The sequence below is a fragment of the Coregonus clupeaformis genome, chromosome 40, assembly GCF_020615455.1.
Source record: "Coregonus clupeaformis isolate EN_2021a chromosome 40, ASM2061545v1, whole genome shotgun sequence".
Lineage (NCBI taxonomy): Eukaryota > Metazoa > Chordata > Actinopteri > Salmoniformes > Salmonidae > Coregonus > Coregonus clupeaformis.
Genome location: NC_059231.1, coordinates 20,819,996 through 20,837,516, shown reverse-complemented (window position 1 = coordinate 20,837,516; position 17,521 = coordinate 20,819,996). Strand labels below are relative to the sequence as shown.

The following is a 17,521-nucleotide window of genomic DNA, read 5'->3' as shown; positions in this document are numbered from 1 at the left end:
TCCAAAGCGACTTAGTCATGTGTGCATACATTTTTACGTATACATTATGGGGTATTATGTGTAGATCAGTGACACAAAATCTAAATGTAATCAATTTTATATTCAGGCTGTCACACAATGAAATGGGGAAAAAGTCAAGGGGTGTGAATACTTTTGAAGGCACTGTATCTACCCAACTGATGGTCCATCCTGATAGTAAGCCAATGATTTGTTGTCTAAAAGGTAAAGCAGGTCTATGACCATCAGACCCTGCCTGATGTTCCTCTACTCCGCTGACTCATAGTTATTTGATGTCTATCAGCATGCTGACCTGGCCTGAAGTCAGTTCTTTGATGTCTGGCCACAGCATGTTGTCATGCATGAAGTCCTATACTAATTGACTTTGAGTCAGTGACTCCACACCACAGTCGAAACTGACTTGAAGTACAATTTTTTAAGCAGCATGATACCATGTAGTCAGTCCAATACTGACTGACTGACTCTGAGTCAGTGATTGTAGTGTCTGCTGTGTTAACAGCTGTTGACCTTGCTCCGACTCAGATGTATTTAAATCTAGCTTTAAACTGACTTAAGGTCAGTTCTTTGATGTCTGGCGGAAGCATGACACCATATAGTCAGTCCTATAATAACTGACTCAGTCAGTGTTGTAGTGTCTGTGGTGGTTTTTATTTAACCTTTATTTAAATAGGAAGTCCAATTGAGGTCTGAAGACCTCTTTCCTAAGGAAGACCTGGAAACACCTCTCAGTGGTTACAGCTGTTGACCTCTCAACCCCTAACCTTTGAACTCTAAACCCTGACCTCTGACTCACCCTCATGAAGGCCTGGTGGGTGACGCAGGTCAGCTGGTCGTGTCTGGCCTTGACTTGCCCTGTCGTAGCGTTGGACGTCCCGTTGCCGTGGAAATGGAAGCGGGAGGGGAAAGACTCCTTGTGGTGCGTGTCGGCTGTCAGGTTATACTGCAGCTCTATGGTAGAGGAAGGAAGGAAGGAAGGAAGGAAGGAAGGAAGGAAGGAAGGAAGGAAGGAAGGAAGGAAGGAAGGAAGGTAACAGTATTTCGTTTCAGAGAGCACCCAGAGTTCGTATAAACCAGGGCCCCAGACATACATCGACCTAGACCCAACCTCACCCCAGCATCAACCCTGGCCCCAGCGTCAGCCCCAGCCTCAAACCCAGTCCCAGACCCAACCTCAACCTCAGTCCCATACTCAACCCCAGCCCCAGTCCCAGACTCAACCCCAGCCCCAGCCCCAGTCCCAGACTCAACCCCAGCCCCAGTCCCACCCCCAGTTTATCTATCAGGACAGGGCTGGGCCAGAGCCTTAATGGCTGTAACGGACACTTTCACCAAAGGAATGCTCTGCATTCTTTCAGATGGGGTTAACATACTGGACCAACTGCCCCAGGCCTCAGGGACTAGTGATAATATGGAGAGACTTTCAGAGATAAGGAAACAGAATATGGTTGTCTCGGACACAACAGTGTTTTCTGTCAACCTGTCCAGGGCAGGGGCTTTCATCACTATTTCCTAAGAGACACAAGAGACTAGACTTTGTACATTATACCATTTTACTCATACAAACTAGTATCATAATTATGCTTGCAGTACTATAGCACGGTTGAGAAATGTGTTTTTGGTCACTATTAAGTACACACACTAGAACCAAAACTGGCTTTTGTTTGTTAGTGCCACTGCTGTGTATATAACCTTCACTAATGTAACGATTAACACAGTGCAAATAGACAGGTTGGTTTCGCAGGGCTAAGAGGGAGGGTCTGCTCACCTATGAGTCCGTTGTAGCGTCGAGCACGGACCCTGAAGCAGACTGTAGCGTTGATGCAGACAGCAGGAAGACCGTTGTCAGAACACAGAGCTACAGAGCGGTTCACACTGACAGGCAGGGGCATGGAGGCCTCAACCACTACCACCGGACGAGTCCTGTTGGAGGGCAACGACAACATATCAACATAAATAACAACACATCAACACAGTAACCAATGCACATGGATATCTACGATATTGTGGCTCTATGGGCCAGAAGGCCAAAAAAGATTCAAAACATACCAAAACGTAATACAGAAGGCTTAAAATATGGTACATATATGGACCAGAACAGGTGCGAATTAGGTCAAAATCGAAAAATCTAAACCAGTTAAAGTAAAATAAAAAGTTCACCCCTATGAGTGAAAGTTTACCCTTTAACCTACATCTATGTGACATGTAACAATGCAGGAATTCCTGCTAATAGATCAGTTATCTTGTGGATGTGTTTGACATTTCTCCATGTTCAGGGTCTTACCTCAGAACCACAGCGGAGTCCGAGAGGAAGGCCCCTACAGCAATGTCTGTGGGTTAGAGAAGACGATATCTTGAACACGCAATTTCCTGCCATATTCTATCTGTAAACCTCTCATTCCTGCTGTACCCACAAGACTATCTAGACTTGTTAAAAGCAGTAACACAGTTTGTTCATCAGTTTAGAACAGCTGGTAAACTTCAGTCTCATTTGTCATTCATTCAGTCATTCATTTATTCAGTCCACATCAGCCTGCAGACAAAATGTATGCACCCTGTTGACTCCAGTAGTTACTAAGCATGCCAATCACTTTAACAGGCTTTTCATAGGGAGGATATCTCAGTATAATCTGTAACAGTGCAATATTAAACTGGCAATCTTGTTTGGGGCATTTCCTATGTTTATTTGGCCAATTAATGCAACTCTTATCCCAGAGCAGCGTACTGTAACAATTATCAGTAATGTACTCCCTAATACAAATCCAATAATTTCGACTCAACATCTCAGACTTTTTCTACAATTCCTGTTTTAACTTCTAACAAGATATCAACTGTACTCAACTGATGTGTTTTGTTTTGAGATAAGTATGTAACTCTTGCCTTACGAATAAATCTATAGAAACAACAACTAACACATACAACACAATTTTTTTTTAACGTTTTTTGGAGACAGACAGTACACAATACTTTAACAATGTACTAGTTGAGAGGATGGCCAAACTAAAGAGTTGACTAACAGAGAAGTCTAAGAGCCTCTCTCTGTCAGTGAGTCTACAGGATATCCTGTTTAGTTTACTGAGTACGACTTGTGGAAGATGAGAAGAATTGAGAGAGCAGACAGCCATCTGACCACCTAGTGATAGAAAACCCCCTCATAAACATGTTTACATTTGAGTCATTTAGCAGACGCTCTTATCCAGAGCGACTTACAGTTAGTTAGTGCACACATTTTCATACTTCTTTCATACTGGCCCCCCGTGGGAAATGAACCCACAACCCTGGCGCTGCAAGCGCCATGCTCTACCAACTGCGCTACACGGGGCCCATAAACCCAGGATATTCCCACCGCCCAATTTTCTCTGGGTAGCAACACATATTTACGCATACCCACCCGCATGCATACACGCACACATATTTCCCCATCCCGTCCTCAGTTCTGTTTCCAACACTGCCATGTTTTGTGTTTTGACGACCTTACTAATTTAAGACACAGCATGTGTGACATCATAGCAGGACATTACAGTGTGTTCTGTTCTAGTCAGCAGTAAAGAAACAGAGACAGACTCAAACATTGTACTGGGGGGAAGTACTCTACACAACGGTGACAGTCAGGAAAGGGAACGCTACCTTGGTAACCGTTTCCGTCAACATCGATGCCTCCGGAAACTGACTGGCCGAACATCTTTAACTCATTACCCAGAAGAGACCCGGTGATCCTCTGATGATGAAACAAGAACAGCTTGATTATTCATACAGCTAACAACCCTCTGTACTGTACACACGTTATACACTATTGTACTCATATGCACTATACACACGTACACATGGATTACACATGGATTTTGTGTTGTAGATATGTGGTAGTAGAGTAGTGGCCTGAGGGCACACACTTAATGTGTTGTGAAATCTGTTGTGAAATGTAATGTAATGTTTTTTTAATTGTATATAACTGCCTTAATTTTGCTGGACCCCAGGAAGCGTAGCTGCTGTCTTGGCAACAGCTAATGGGGATCCATAATAAATATAAATACACTTCTTTCCCCCCCCTAACAATAGAGCTTTCTATGACTATAAAATGCAAGCTGTACAGTCGACATTTCAACTTCTTTTTTCCCCCTAATACATGGATCTTTGAAATGCAAGCAATGTAATATCTCTATATTTGGATACACAGTAACTGCATTTTCTCTAAGAGGTTGTACTGCACATTGACAGAAATCTATTTACATATTCAGTATAAATTGAGTTATCTTCATGGTATGTCTCATGCTCAGACAGAGAAAAGCAGGGGACCAAACAGTTTTAGAGAATTGCAGCAATTCAGAGTCAGGAACTCCCTTCTGACTGTCTGAGAGCACACAGAAAAAAACAAAGGAGCATCTGTCACAGTAGGATGGGGGAGAGCACTGGTCAGGGGGAGGAAGACCAGGACCCCCCTCCTTCCTTCCTTCCTTCCTTCCTTCCTTCCTTCCTTCCTTCCTTCCTTCCTTCCTTCCTTCCTTCCTTCCTTCCTTCCTTCCTTCCTTCCTTCCTTCCTCCCTCCCTCCCTCCTTCCTTCCTTCCTTCCTTCCTTCCTTCCTTCCTTCCTTCCTTCCTTCCTCCCTCCCTCCTTCCTTCCTTCCTTCCTTCCTTCCTTCCTTCCTTCCTTCCTTCCTTCCTTCCTTCCTTCCTTCCCTCCCTCCCTCCCTCCCTGTAGGATGGGGGAGAGCACTGGTAGGGGAGAAACAGACCCCTTCCTTCCTTCCTTCCTTCCTTCCTTCCTTCCTTCCTTCCTTCCTCCCTCCCTCCTCTCCTCCCTCCTTCCTTCCTTCCTTCCTTCCTTCCTTCCTTCCTTCCTTCCTCCCTCCCTCCCTCCCTCCTTCCTTCCTTCCTCTCTCCTCCCTCCCTCCCTCCCTCCCTCCCTCCCTCCCTCCTCCTTCCTTCCTTCCTCCCCTCCCTCCCTCCTTCCTTCCCTCCCTCACTCCTTCCCTCTCTTCTTCCCCTTCTTTCTTTCCTCCCAGTAATCTCCTGGCCCTAATAATTGGTCAGAGAAGTGAGAACCTGACCCCCTCCTTCCCTCCCTTCAATCCCTGACATCCCTACTCCCTCCCTCCCTAATATTTATTTCCTTCCTTCTTGCCTCCCTTCTTTCCTCCCAGTAATCTCCTGTCCCTGAAGCCTGCAGACAAACAGCAGCTGTGACATAGCCATAGCTGTGTACATACTTGAGAGTAGGTCTGTGAGATCCCTGTCTTCCTCCCATTGTAGATATATATAGCCCCACGCAGCTCTTCCTCCTGCGGAGCCCCCACCGCCACATCTGGAACATATTTACAGTCAGTCAGTCAGGGGTTAACTTAGGATGCATCTCAAATGGCACCCTATTCCCTAGTAGCACACTATATATAGAGAATAGGGTGCTTTTTTGGACACACACTTAGGTTAACTTACAGGTTTACAGGGACATAATGCATAATGACCTAAATAACACCAGGCAGGCCAGGCACTCCTCTCAGACTGGCTGCAAGTGCTCTAACCTATGGCTAGTCTACACTGACGCCTGGGACACTGTGTGTGTGTGTGTGTGTGTGTGTGTGTGTGTGTGTGTGTGTGTGTGTGTGTGTGTGTGTGTTAAGGAACGGGCAATTAGGCTGGTGTAAGTGGCAGTTGGAAGTGCGTTGAGGCCCTCTGATCAGCTATGGGGATGTAGTTAGCTGGTTGGTGTGTGGTGTTGCTCAGTGTGGAGCGTGGCTGTTATATGGTGTATATCTCTGTACCGCCAGTTACCCAACAGTACCACTTACTCTAGTCTAGTTTCTCCTGAGGAAGATTGCTAATGCATTTAACTAAAACATGGGGAGATTTGCTTGTGCAACAATAAGCACCCAATGCTTAGAACACCACCTACTTGGAATATCACATCATTACCATTTCAATTGTTATGCATCTTTGCTAAAATAATGATTAAAACTCACCAGGAAAGCCATCGTCATCAATATCTCCCAGATCTGTTATGGTCTCCCCAAATCTGGCAGCATACGACTTGCTTCCAGCCAACTGAAACTCTGCTTCCTTCATATTAGCCTGAGAAAAAAAATATGTAGAAAAAAATACATGTAATTTACTGATGTAGATATATGGGGGAAGCAGCTAGCTAAGCTTTTGTGTAATTGCAGTTATTTAGTCATTAGGTTGGTAATGAAGTTAGTCATGTCATTCAGAGTTGCCTGGTCCTTAGTGGAACAATGTAAATGTGGCAGATATCCTCTGGTTTAGTGTTCCGTAATACAAACTCATCAGTCATAGAAACAGTCCTCAGGTCCTGCTATCATTATGCTGGGTTGTTTTAGATCATCTGCCAGTGCAATATAGTATCTCCAGCCTCTTCTTTAATAAGAAATGACAATGAAAGACAAATATATTTACTTCATGAGCATATGCTTTTCTATAGTAAGTATCTGATTGTTCTGAAAGCTGAATAGGTAGTCTTGATGTTACTAGACAGTTATAAGAGCAACTTAATGTAAAGTGATACCATTATTGGTATTGAAAAGTGTTTGTTATAACAATGCACACCACCAGTATTGTATGAGATGCTTAACTATCATATTATAGGAACTACAGGGTTAAGTTGTGATGGTAAGAGTATGTGTGATATGTGAGGTGAGGAAGTATCTGTTGGTGTTGTTCTGTTATAACAAGTATTTGAGATATCTGCCAAATTGTTAATGAGGGTGTACTTTATTTATTATTAGTTATTATTATTATTATTACTTTGAATATCACACATACGTGTTTATGGAGACACAACATATTATAGAGCAGCCTCCAAGTAGCACCAGTTAGCACAGTGTCACAAAGTTAGCACATGTTTACAGGCCGAAGCTTTCATTTGTTGACATTCAATCTATTAATAAACTGAATTTAAGGCAATTTTCAGGGACAGTGTTCCCTATAACAGCCTCGCAAAGTTTATAGTAAACATTTCAATAGGTAATGGGCCATCAAATTACTTTAGAACCAAGGCAATTTGCGAAACACAATAACTGCACACTAATGTTTTCATGATAGGGGTGAAAGAAAGGTTGTCTCTCTCACAATTTGTTTTTTCCTCGATTACTCGCATCCGCTCTCCTTGCCTCCTTCTCAAGCCACATTGGAGGAGAAGTTCCAAGGTCCCTCCCCTTTGACCTTCTCCTCCAATGAGTTTTGAGAAGGCAAGAAGAGGAATCAGGGAAATCAAGGTTGTCTGTTGTGTACTGTATTTTTTATGTGGAGGGTGTTGTGTTGATTATGATACTTTTAAGTATCTTGCCTTTCTTAATTTCCTTGAGGGGATACATATAAAGTTGTATTGAATTGAAGGAAAAACGAATATGAAAGATCCCAGTACTTACAGCTCCTTGGTTGATGTAGACATGGACTCGTCCCTCCTCTCTCATGGTGCTGTACATGGGAGCTCCTACCAGTAGATCAGACAGGCCATCTCCATTCAGGTCCACGGCACACACACTGGCACCAAAATATGAGCCCAGCTACAGTATAGGAAAACAGGTTTTATGTCTATATAGTCAATTACATCAACCAAATGTATTTTTAAAGCCATTTTAACATCAGCAGTTGTCACAAAGTGTTTTTGCTGTGAGGAGGTATGATCTAGTTCTGTGTCAAAATCAAGACATTAAGAACTGAGACATTAAAGACTGGTTTCCCAGACACAGACACTGGCGCAGTGGTCTAAGGCACTGCATCGCAGTGCTAGCTGTGCCACTAGAGATCCTGGTTCGAATCCAGGCTCTGTCGTAGCTGACCGGGAGACCCATGGGGCGGCGCACAATTGGCCCAGGGTAGGGGAGGGAATGGCCGGCAGGGATGTACAGTGAGGGAAAAAAGTATTTGATCCCCTGCTGATTTTGTACGTTTGCCCACTGACAAAGAAATGATCAGTCTATAATTTTAATGGTAGGTTTATTTGAACAGTGAGAGACAGAATAACAAAAAAAAAATCCAGGAAAACGCATGTCAAAAATGTTATAAATTGATTTGCATTTTAATGAGGGAAATAAGTATTTGACCCCCTCTCAATCAGAAAGATTTCCGGCTCCCAGGTGTCTTTTATATAGGTAACGAGCTGAGATTAGGAGCACACTCTTAAAAGGAGTGCTCCTAATCTCAGCTTGTTACCTGTATAAAAGACACCTGTCCACAGAAGCAATCAATCAATCAGATTCCAAACTCTCCACCATGGCCAAGACCAAAGAGCTCTCCAAGGATGTCAGGGACAAGAGACAAGCAGCTTGGTGAGAAGGTGACAACAGTTGGTGCGATTATTCACAAATGGAAGAAACACAAAAGACTGTCAATTTCCCTCGGCCTGGGGCTCCATGCAAGATCTCACCTCGTGGAGTTGCAATGATCATGAGAACGGTGAGGAATCAGCCCAGAACTACACGGGAGGATCTTGTCAATGATCTCAAGGCAGCTGGGACCATAGTCACCAAGAAAACAATTGGTAACACACTATGCCGTGAAGGACTGAAATCCTGAAATCCTGCAGCGCCCGCAAGGTCCCCCTGCTCAAGAAAGCACATATACAGGGCCGTCTGAAGTTTGCAAATTAACATCTGAATGATTCAGAGGAGAACTGGGTGAAAGTGTTGTGGTCAGATGAGACCAAAATCGAGCTCTTTCGCATCAATTCAACTCGCCATGTTTGGAGGAGGAGGAATGCTGCCTATAACCCCAAGAACACCATCCCCACTGTCAAACATGGAGGTGGAAACATTCTACTTTGGGGGTGTTTTTCTGCTAAGGGGACAGGACAACTTCACCGCATCAAAGGGACGATGGACGGGGTCATGTACCGTCAAATCTTGGGTGAGAACCTCCTTCCCTCAGCCAGGGCATTGAAAATGGGTCGTGGATGGGTATTCCAGCATGACAATGACCCAAAACACACGGCCAAGGCAACAAAGGAGTGGCTCTAGAAGAGGCACATTAAGGTCCTGGAGTGGCCTAGCCAGTCTCCAGACCATAATCCCATAGAAAATCTGTGGAGGGAGCTGAAGGTTCGAATTGCCAAACGTCAGCCTCGAACCCTTAATGACTTGGAGAAGATGTGCAAAGAGGAGTGGAACAAAATCCCTCCTGAGATGTGTGCAAACCTGGTGGCCAACTACAAGAAACGTCTGACCTCTGTGATTGCCAACAAGGGGTTTGCCACCAAGTACTAAGTCATGTTTTGCAGAGGGGTCAAATACTTATTTCCCTCATTAAAATGCAAATCAATTTATAACATTTTTGACATGCGTTCTTCTGGATTTTGTTGTTGTTATTCTGTCTCTCACTGTTCAAATAAACCTACCATTAAAATTATAGACGGATCATGTCTTTGTCAGTGGGCAAACGTACAAAATCAGCAGGGGATCAAATACTTTTTTCCCTCACTGTAGCTCAGTTGGTAGAGCATGGCATTTGCAACGCCAGGGTTGTGGGTTCGATTCCCACGGGGGGCCAGTATGAAAAAAAAATAAAGAATGTATGCACTCACTAACTGTAAGTCGCTCTGGATAAGAGTGTCTGCTAAATGACTAAAATGTAAACCTCGTCCTAGACTAAAGAGCATGTCCAATGGAGATTGGTCCCGTGTGGCTCAGTTGGTTGAGCAAGGTGCTTACAATGCCAGGGTTCCCAAGGGGGACCAGTACGGGGGAAAATATATGCACTCACTAATGTAAGTCGCTCTGGATAAGAGCGTCTGCTAAATGACTAAATTGTAAAAGATATCTGGCTACTAATTTTCACCTTGCTTCCCTTGACTTCACTGATGATCTTCAGCATGTTTTCTTCAGCTCTGAATAGGTAGGCCTGGAGAAGTGGAGAGAAAACACCTGGTCAGATCAGGACTTAAAGCCAACTAAGGATGAGTACACAGGTGGAGAAATGCATACAGTACTTAGATTGTATCACAATACCCACACAGACATCATCTGCTTTCTACTTATGAAATATATTTCATCTGTCATCTTAACACTCCTGTGGGGGATGCATTTGGTAAGGCCATTAAGAACTGCCAACTTGTACATCCCCCCCAAAAGAAACGATTCCTCCATAAAATGTGCACTGAATTGCCTCATGACATAATGATTCCCCACTTCCTCTTTCTGCAGAGATACATTTATATAAGTTTAGCAGACATACCAACTTATACAGTAAGTATAGCAGAAGCAGAGGTAACTATATGTCATCAATCTATCGCTCATATACAGTTACCTGCCCACATAGTATCTACCTTGATTGAATGCAGTGACTGTATGTCGCTCTGGAAAAAGAGCTTCTACTAAATTACTTAAATGTAAATATATTTACAACCAAATCCTTTCAGCTATTTCTGCCTTAGTGCCATCAATCAACAGAGGGCCTATCACCACAAGATCTTACAACAGTAATAGACAGACCAGAGCAGCTAACACAACACATGGTGTGTGTCCCCCAAATGGCACCCCCATAGGGCTCTGGTCAAAAGTAGTACACTATAGGGAATAGGGTGCCATTTGGGACACAGCCATGGTCTTTTCAGCAACACATACATTTCACCAGCAGAAGGAGGAATGCCCGATGCATCATATATTTTGCATCCGTCTGGATGGTGATTTAAACACACATACTGCATTGTACTTACCACTTTATTACCCCCTGCTTAGTGTTGGTACTGTGCATCCTGTCTACAGGCAGGTGATGGAGTGATGGGGACGAGGGTAAAAGGAAAAACAGGAATTGAATGAACTCTTACTTTACCAGTCTGCCTGTGTTGGGGCGCACCTCCAACGATCTCTGTGGAGTCAGGGTGAAAGAAGTGGCCAGCGCCAACCGAGTAGCCTGTTGATGAAATGAAGGATCATAACGTTAGTACAACACCAGTACAACATTAGTACAACTTTAATACAGTGGGGGAAGAAAGTATTTAGTCAGCCACCAATTGTGCAAGTTCTCCCACTTAAAAAGATGAGAGAGGCCTGTAATTTTCATCATAGGTACACGTCAACTATGACAGACAAATTGAGAAGAAAAAAATCCAGAAAATCACATTGTAGGATTTTTAATGAATTTATTTGCAAATTATGGTGGAAAATAAGTATTTGGTCACCTACAAACAAGCAAGATTTCTGGCTCTCACAGACCTGTAACTTCTTCTTTAAGAGGCTCCTCTGTCCTCCACTCGTTACCTGTATTAATGGCACCTGTTTGAACTTGTTATCAGTATAAAAGACACCTGTCCACAACCTCAAACAGTCACACTCCAAACTCCACTATGGCCAAGACCAAAGAGCTGTCAAAGGACACCAGAAACAAAATTGTAGACCTGCACCAGGCTGGGAAGACTGAATCTGCAATATGTAAGCAGCTTGGTTTGAAGAAATCAACTGTGGGAGCAATTATTAGGAAATGGAAGACATACAAGACCACTGATAATCTCCCTCGATCTGGGGCTCCACGCAAGATCTCACCCTGTGGGGTCAAAATGATTTTTGGAGGGAGTTGATCTTTGGAGGGAGTTGAAAGTCTGTGTTGCCCAGCGACAGCCCTAAAACATCACTGCTCTAGAGGAGATCTGCATGGAGGAATGGGCCAAAATACCAGCAACAGTGTGTGAAAACCTTGTGAAGACTTACAGAAAAAGTTTGACCTTTGTCATTGCCAACAAAGGGTATATAACAAAGTATTGAGAAACTTTTGTTATTGACCAAATACTTATTTTCCACCATAATTTGCAAATAAATTCATAAAAAATCCTACTATGTCTGTCATAGTTGACGTGTACCTATGATGAAAATTACAGGCCTCTCTCATCTTTTTAAGTGGGAGAACTTGCACAATTGGTGGCTGACTAAATACTTTTTTCCCCCACTGTATAAGAGATAAGAGCAACAAGCCACACTGTGACTGGCTTGATGAGCGAACAACATTACTTTGATATGAGTTTTAAAACTGGCTACATGTGAGGTATTTCCATGCATAAAAGCATGTTTGAAAAAGGCGATTTTTGTAGTCGCTACTTCGGTTAAAAACACTGATGTGGATACCCTTGACAGAGAGACAACATCATTATTTGCAGTAACTACAATTGAGCAAATATTGAGCAATAGCGTATGTGTGTGTGCAACAGTGTGTGTATGCACCTGACAATCAGCTTCCTGTTCACACACACAGAGCATGTTCTCTCAACACACAAGCACACACAAAAAGCATGCTTCCTCTTCAAATTCCATTACGTTACACTTCACCAACTTACAGCCTCAGCAGAAAAACAAATGAGACGTGTGACAACAAGACAAGTCCTTCTGATTGTCTCCAACCATATTATTATTAATGTAATGAATGTGCCATATGTTGTATTACAGATACGTACCCAGGTAACTGCCATAGAGGACAGTGCTGTCGTCATCCACATAGGCAGACAGGACCCTGCTGGAGGTGTTGTAGACCAGGACAGACCCAGTCCAGTACGATGTCCCAGGGGCTCCCATTATTATCAAGTCCTGAAGAAAAACAACACAAAACATACATTATAGAATGGCAGTTTGTGATGTATGTTTGTGATTTACTGGATGTGCATTGAAGTTTGTGAATTATGTGTATTACCAGCATAGGCTTCACATAAACTAAAGCAGGGATCATCAACTAGATTCAGCCGCGGGCCAATTTTTTCTTGAGCGGAGTGTCGCGGGGCCGGAACATAAATACAAATCATTTGTAGACTGCAAATTGACCGCAAGAAGCCCAAACATATATAATGTTTAAAACATCATCATTTCAAACCTTGCTTACATTTGTATATGATCACGTGTCTCTCTATTATGCATGGGAATACTTGGATCACTTGGAGCTGATTTCCTGGTGTTTCTACAGTATTCTACAGCGTTGCTCTTTAAACTTTGGGGGCCAAATTTGGCCCGAAGGCTGCCAGTTGAGGAACCCTGAACTATAGGTCTAAAAATAATATCTAGATTAATTAATACCTCAGTCAGAAAGTTGGATATTCCTGCTTGGCATGATCCGTAGTCTTCACCAAACTTCCGTTGATGATCTGGAAAGAGACACATGTAATTTCATTTAGACAAATAGATCAAGCAAACTTAGTGTAAACAAGCTCTCAGTGCAGGTTAACTACAGGAGTGGCCTTGGTCATGGTGAGAATAAAAACATATGGATTACTCCTGTTTCTCCTTGGTTATTGACTGATTGATATGCTTGTGTATAGGCCACAATGGTAGGCCTGTAGCTAATGGGTTAGGCTACTTTTCTGTGAGTATCTAGCTAATCTCTGTAAAATTAAAACATGCAGACTGCATACTCCCAATCATCTGTGAAGAAGCAATGTTTCAGCACTATGTGCCTTCTTCGGGGTACATTTACATTTTAATCATCTTATCCAGAGCGACTTACAGTTAGTGAGTGCATACATATATATATTTTTTTTCATACTGGCCCCCCGTGGGAATTGAACCCACAACCCTGGCGTTGCAAACGCCATGCTCTACCAACTGAGCTACATCCCTGCCGGCCATTCCCTCCCCTACCCTGGACGACGCTGGGCCAATTGTGCGCCGCCCCATGGGTCTAGAAAAGTCTCACAACAATTAGAAGGTAGTTTTCCAGGTACTAAACAGAAAGACGGTGTACCTTTATAGCATGGGATAAGTGGTTGAGACTGTTTGAGGTCAGCTTCGTATCTGTAGCAGACACCATGAGGCAGCTTGTTCTGGTTGTCATTCCTGGAATAGAACACGTTCTTCCAACGATGCCCACATGCCTGAGGAACGAGAAGCAGCACAGATGTTTTGGATTAAATGCAACTGTTTCAGAGGAGGAATGGAGCAACAATGGAATAAGCTACACACAAAACATGTCAACTCTGTGGTTCTTCTAACGAGTGACATAATGCAAGCCCTCTCCAGCAGCTACACTATATGACCAAAAGTATGTGGACATCTGCTCGTCGAACAAATCATTCCAAAATCATGGGCATTAATATGGAGTTGGTCCCCCCTTTGCTGCTATAACAGTCTCCACTCTTCTGGGAAGGCTTTCCACTAGATGTTGGAACATTGCTGCGGGGACTTGCTTCCATTCAGCCACAAGAGCATTAGTGAGGTCGGGCATTGATGTTGGGCGATTAGGCCTGACTCGCAGTCGCCGTTCCAATTCATCCCAAAGGTGTTTGATGGGGTTGAGGTCAGGGCTCTGTGCAGGCCAGTCAAGTTCTTCCACACCGATCTCGACAAACCATTTCTGTATGGAACTCGCTTTGTGCACGGGGGTATTGTCATGCTGAAACAGGAAAGGGCCTTCTCCAAACTGTTGCCACAAAGTTGGAAGCACAGAATCGTCTAGAATGTAATTGTATGCTGTAGTGTTAAGATTTCCATAATAATAATAATAATAATATGCCATTTAGCAGACGCTTTTATCCAAAGTGACTTACAGTCGTGCGTGCATTCATTTTTGTGTCCATGAAACTCAGGGGCCTAGCTCGAACCATGAAAAACTGCCCCAGACCATTATTCCTCCTCCACCGAACTTTACAGTTGGCACTATGCATTCAGGTAGGTAGTGTTCTCCTGGCATCCGCCAAACCCAGATTCGTCAGTCGGACTGCCAGATGGTGAAGCGTGATTCATCACTCCAGAGAACGTGTTTCCACTGCTCCAGAGTAAAATGGCGGCGAGCTTTACACCACTCCAGCCGACGCTTGGCATTGCGCATGGTGATTTTAGGCTTGTGTGCGGCTGCTCTTTCATGGAAACCCATTTCATGAAGCTCCCAACGAACAGTTCTTGTGCTGATGTTGCTTCCTGTCAGTAATGAGTGTTGCAGCCGAGGACAGACGATTTTTATGAGATACGCGCTTCAGCACTTGGTGGTCCCTTCTGTGAGCTTGTGTGGCTTACCATTTCGCGGCTGAGCCATTGTTGCTCCTAGACATTTCCACTTCACAATAACAGCACTTACAGTTGACTGGGGCTGCTCTAGCAGGGCAGACATTTGATGAACTGACTTGTTGGAAAGGTGGCATCCTATGATGGTGCCACGTTGAAAGTCACTGAGCTCTTCAGTAAGGTCAGTCTACTGACAATGTGTGCTCGATTTTATACACCTGTCAGCAACAGATGTGGCTGAAATAGTCGAATCCACTAATTTAAAGGGGTGTCCACATACTTTTGAATATATATAGTGTAGTTTCCAAAATAACGTTCACCAACAATAGACTACAGGGCTAAACAAAACATGTACATTTTGTGGGTTTTCTAACTAGTGACAGAGTAATATGGGCTCATTTGATATGTCTGATAGGGTTGGAAATTATGCTAGCCTTGTTTCTAGTTTAAACAAAGTTCACCAATACAAGATGTTGCCATCCCATTATTTAGGTCTCAGAATGGGCACAAAGACCGTATTTCACTGTACTGTTACATATCAATACATGGCCATCACTGGACTATTGAGAATGGGTTGTAACATTTGTGTACCCCTACTCTGACTAATTGACATACCAATACATGGCCATCACTGTAAAACAATTTGTGATAGCTGCTGATGTAAAAAGGGCTTTATAAATCAATTTGATTGATTGAGTGACTTAACATACCAATACATGGCCATCACTGGGCTGTCTAGACAGGCTGACTCCGAGCCACTGGTTGTCACTCTCAGAGAAGCAAGTCTTCCCACAACTGTCCACACCTGTAGTGCACACACGCGCACACACGCACACACCACATGTAGAGAAAGAGAGAGGGAGAACAAGAGCAAGATATGAGAAGTTGCCATGACCAGTAATATTGCCTTATAAACGCTTCGATTAAAACATGAAGAAAAGGTTTATGCTTTCTTATAATCCAATGTCAGTGAACAAATACCCCAAACCACTTTTGTCAAATAAACAGAACCACTTCATTTTTAACATAGAGGTCGCACAGATTCTTTCTTTGTAAAGTTGAGTGGATATGCAATACATCAATAATACAAACCTGTTGATATTTGCTGACATTCTCTAATGCCTGAGATGCTGCACTTATAAATTGCTCCTGGTTTTTTAAGGGATGGATCGAAAGTTGAATTCGCAACTGGAGCTCCGATTAATAACCTATAACAGACAATTATGGAAATCATCATCAGCCAACCATTCACTAACGTTACAGTTTTACACACATCAATATCCCAACTGTGGGATATAAAAATATATATATATTTCATACTCCAAAAGTTGTCAAAGGGCAACTGGACAGCCTAAAAGGGCGGTTTCTGGTCAAAATGGTCCTTGTGTTCATAGACTTCCTAATTAACACTTATCACACAGTTTCAATTTGAAGAACCACTACACGATCCTCCAGGAACCTTTTTTTTTTTTTAGTATAATAAATGTGTGTAGCCTATTCAGTGAGTGTTTTATGACTAACGTAAAAAAGAAAAGAAAAGCCAACTAAATGTTTTAACCACTTACCATGTGTTTTGCTTGTTCTTATGTAACAATACAGAATATCCAAATAAAGATCCATTTGGGCCTCTAAAACTAACGGGATGGTCTACGTCCAGATTGTAACAGTCAGTGAGACTACAGCACCAAGCGAGAAGAACGCTCCAACAGCAATAAATAATACCCGGCTTCTTTCGCTCCATTTTTGTAATAAAACACAAACTTTTCCAACACGAAGAGACTTCAGTTGATGGCAGCTGGAAACAAAAGAAAGGTCAAACTTTTCGATTATTCAAAGTCAGGAAAACAGAGAAAAGTTGTACATCACGATAACAACTTTAGAATGGCAGTTGAATAGAGACTGAGCGTTCAACTCTTGTTGCCTGCGTCGGTAGGTCTGTCAGTGCGCGACCTTACATCAGGCTCATGGCTAAATTCCGTGACGTGAAGTTCTCAGCTTTGAACCTCTGGCGAGCGGCGGGCGCATGCTGCTCCCCAAACTCATAGCCCGACCCTCCAACCCGCGATGAACCCTCCTACGCACACACCAGTAAAACTAAGAGAGAGAGATGTGTACCCTGGAATTAACAGTACAACTCAGTGAAAAGTTTCAGAACGGCTTGAATCAAATCCACACACACAGTTAACTGCCAAAATGAAGGAAATAGCAACATAAAGTGTCTTAATAGGGCGTTGGGCCACCGCGAGCCGCCAGAACAGCTTCAATGCGCCTTGGCATGGATTCTACAAATGTCTGGAACTATACTTGCGGGATGCAACACAATTCTTCCACAAGAAATTCCATAATTTGGTGTTTTGTTGATGGTGGTGGAAAACTCTGTCTCAGGCGCTGCTCCAGAATCTCCCATAAGTGTTCAATTGGGTTGAGATCTGGTGACTGACTGACTGACTGAAGCAGACACACACACGCCTGCATTGTTGGGAAGGGCCATAACTAAGTATTTTACTGTTGTTTACGAAGCATGTGACAAATACAATTTGATTGGATTTCATGAAGTTCATTCAGAAGGAATGGAATTAGGCAATTTA

General features: G+C 43.2%; 1 protein-coding gene across 1 annotated transcript in view; it reads right to left on the bottom strand.

Annotated features, from left to right (window-relative positions):
* LOC121555107 (integrin alpha-4) overlaps positions 1-17,300 on the bottom strand; it is a 35,126-nt gene extending 17,826 nt beyond the window's left edge. Inside the window, exons 1-15 of the mRNA XM_041868911.2 lie at positions 16,499-17,300; positions 16,026-16,141; positions 15,644-15,738; positions 13,678-13,807; positions 13,014-13,081; positions 12,404-12,533; positions 10,787-10,872; positions 9,799-9,861; positions 7,392-7,529; positions 5,970-6,078; positions 5,220-5,314; positions 3,643-3,733; positions 2,300-2,345; positions 1,784-1,938; positions 812-966 (exon numbers count right to left, since the gene is read on the bottom strand). Of these exons, the coding sequence (XP_041724845.1) occupies positions 812-966; positions 1,784-1,938; positions 2,300-2,345; positions 3,643-3,733; positions 5,220-5,314; positions 5,970-6,078; positions 7,392-7,529; positions 9,799-9,861; positions 10,787-10,872; positions 12,404-12,533; positions 13,014-13,081; positions 13,678-13,807; positions 15,644-15,738; positions 16,026-16,141; positions 16,499-16,674 (1,653 nt within the window). The 5' untranslated portion in view covers positions 16,675-17,300. The remainder of the gene's footprint in view (positions 1-811; positions 967-1,783; positions 1,939-2,299; positions 2,346-3,642; positions 3,734-5,219; positions 5,315-5,969; positions 6,079-7,391; positions 7,530-9,798; positions 9,862-10,786; positions 10,873-12,403; positions 12,534-13,013; positions 13,082-13,677; positions 13,808-15,643; positions 15,739-16,025; positions 16,142-16,498) is intronic.
* Between the last annotated feature and the right edge of the window lie 221 nt (positions 17,301-17,521).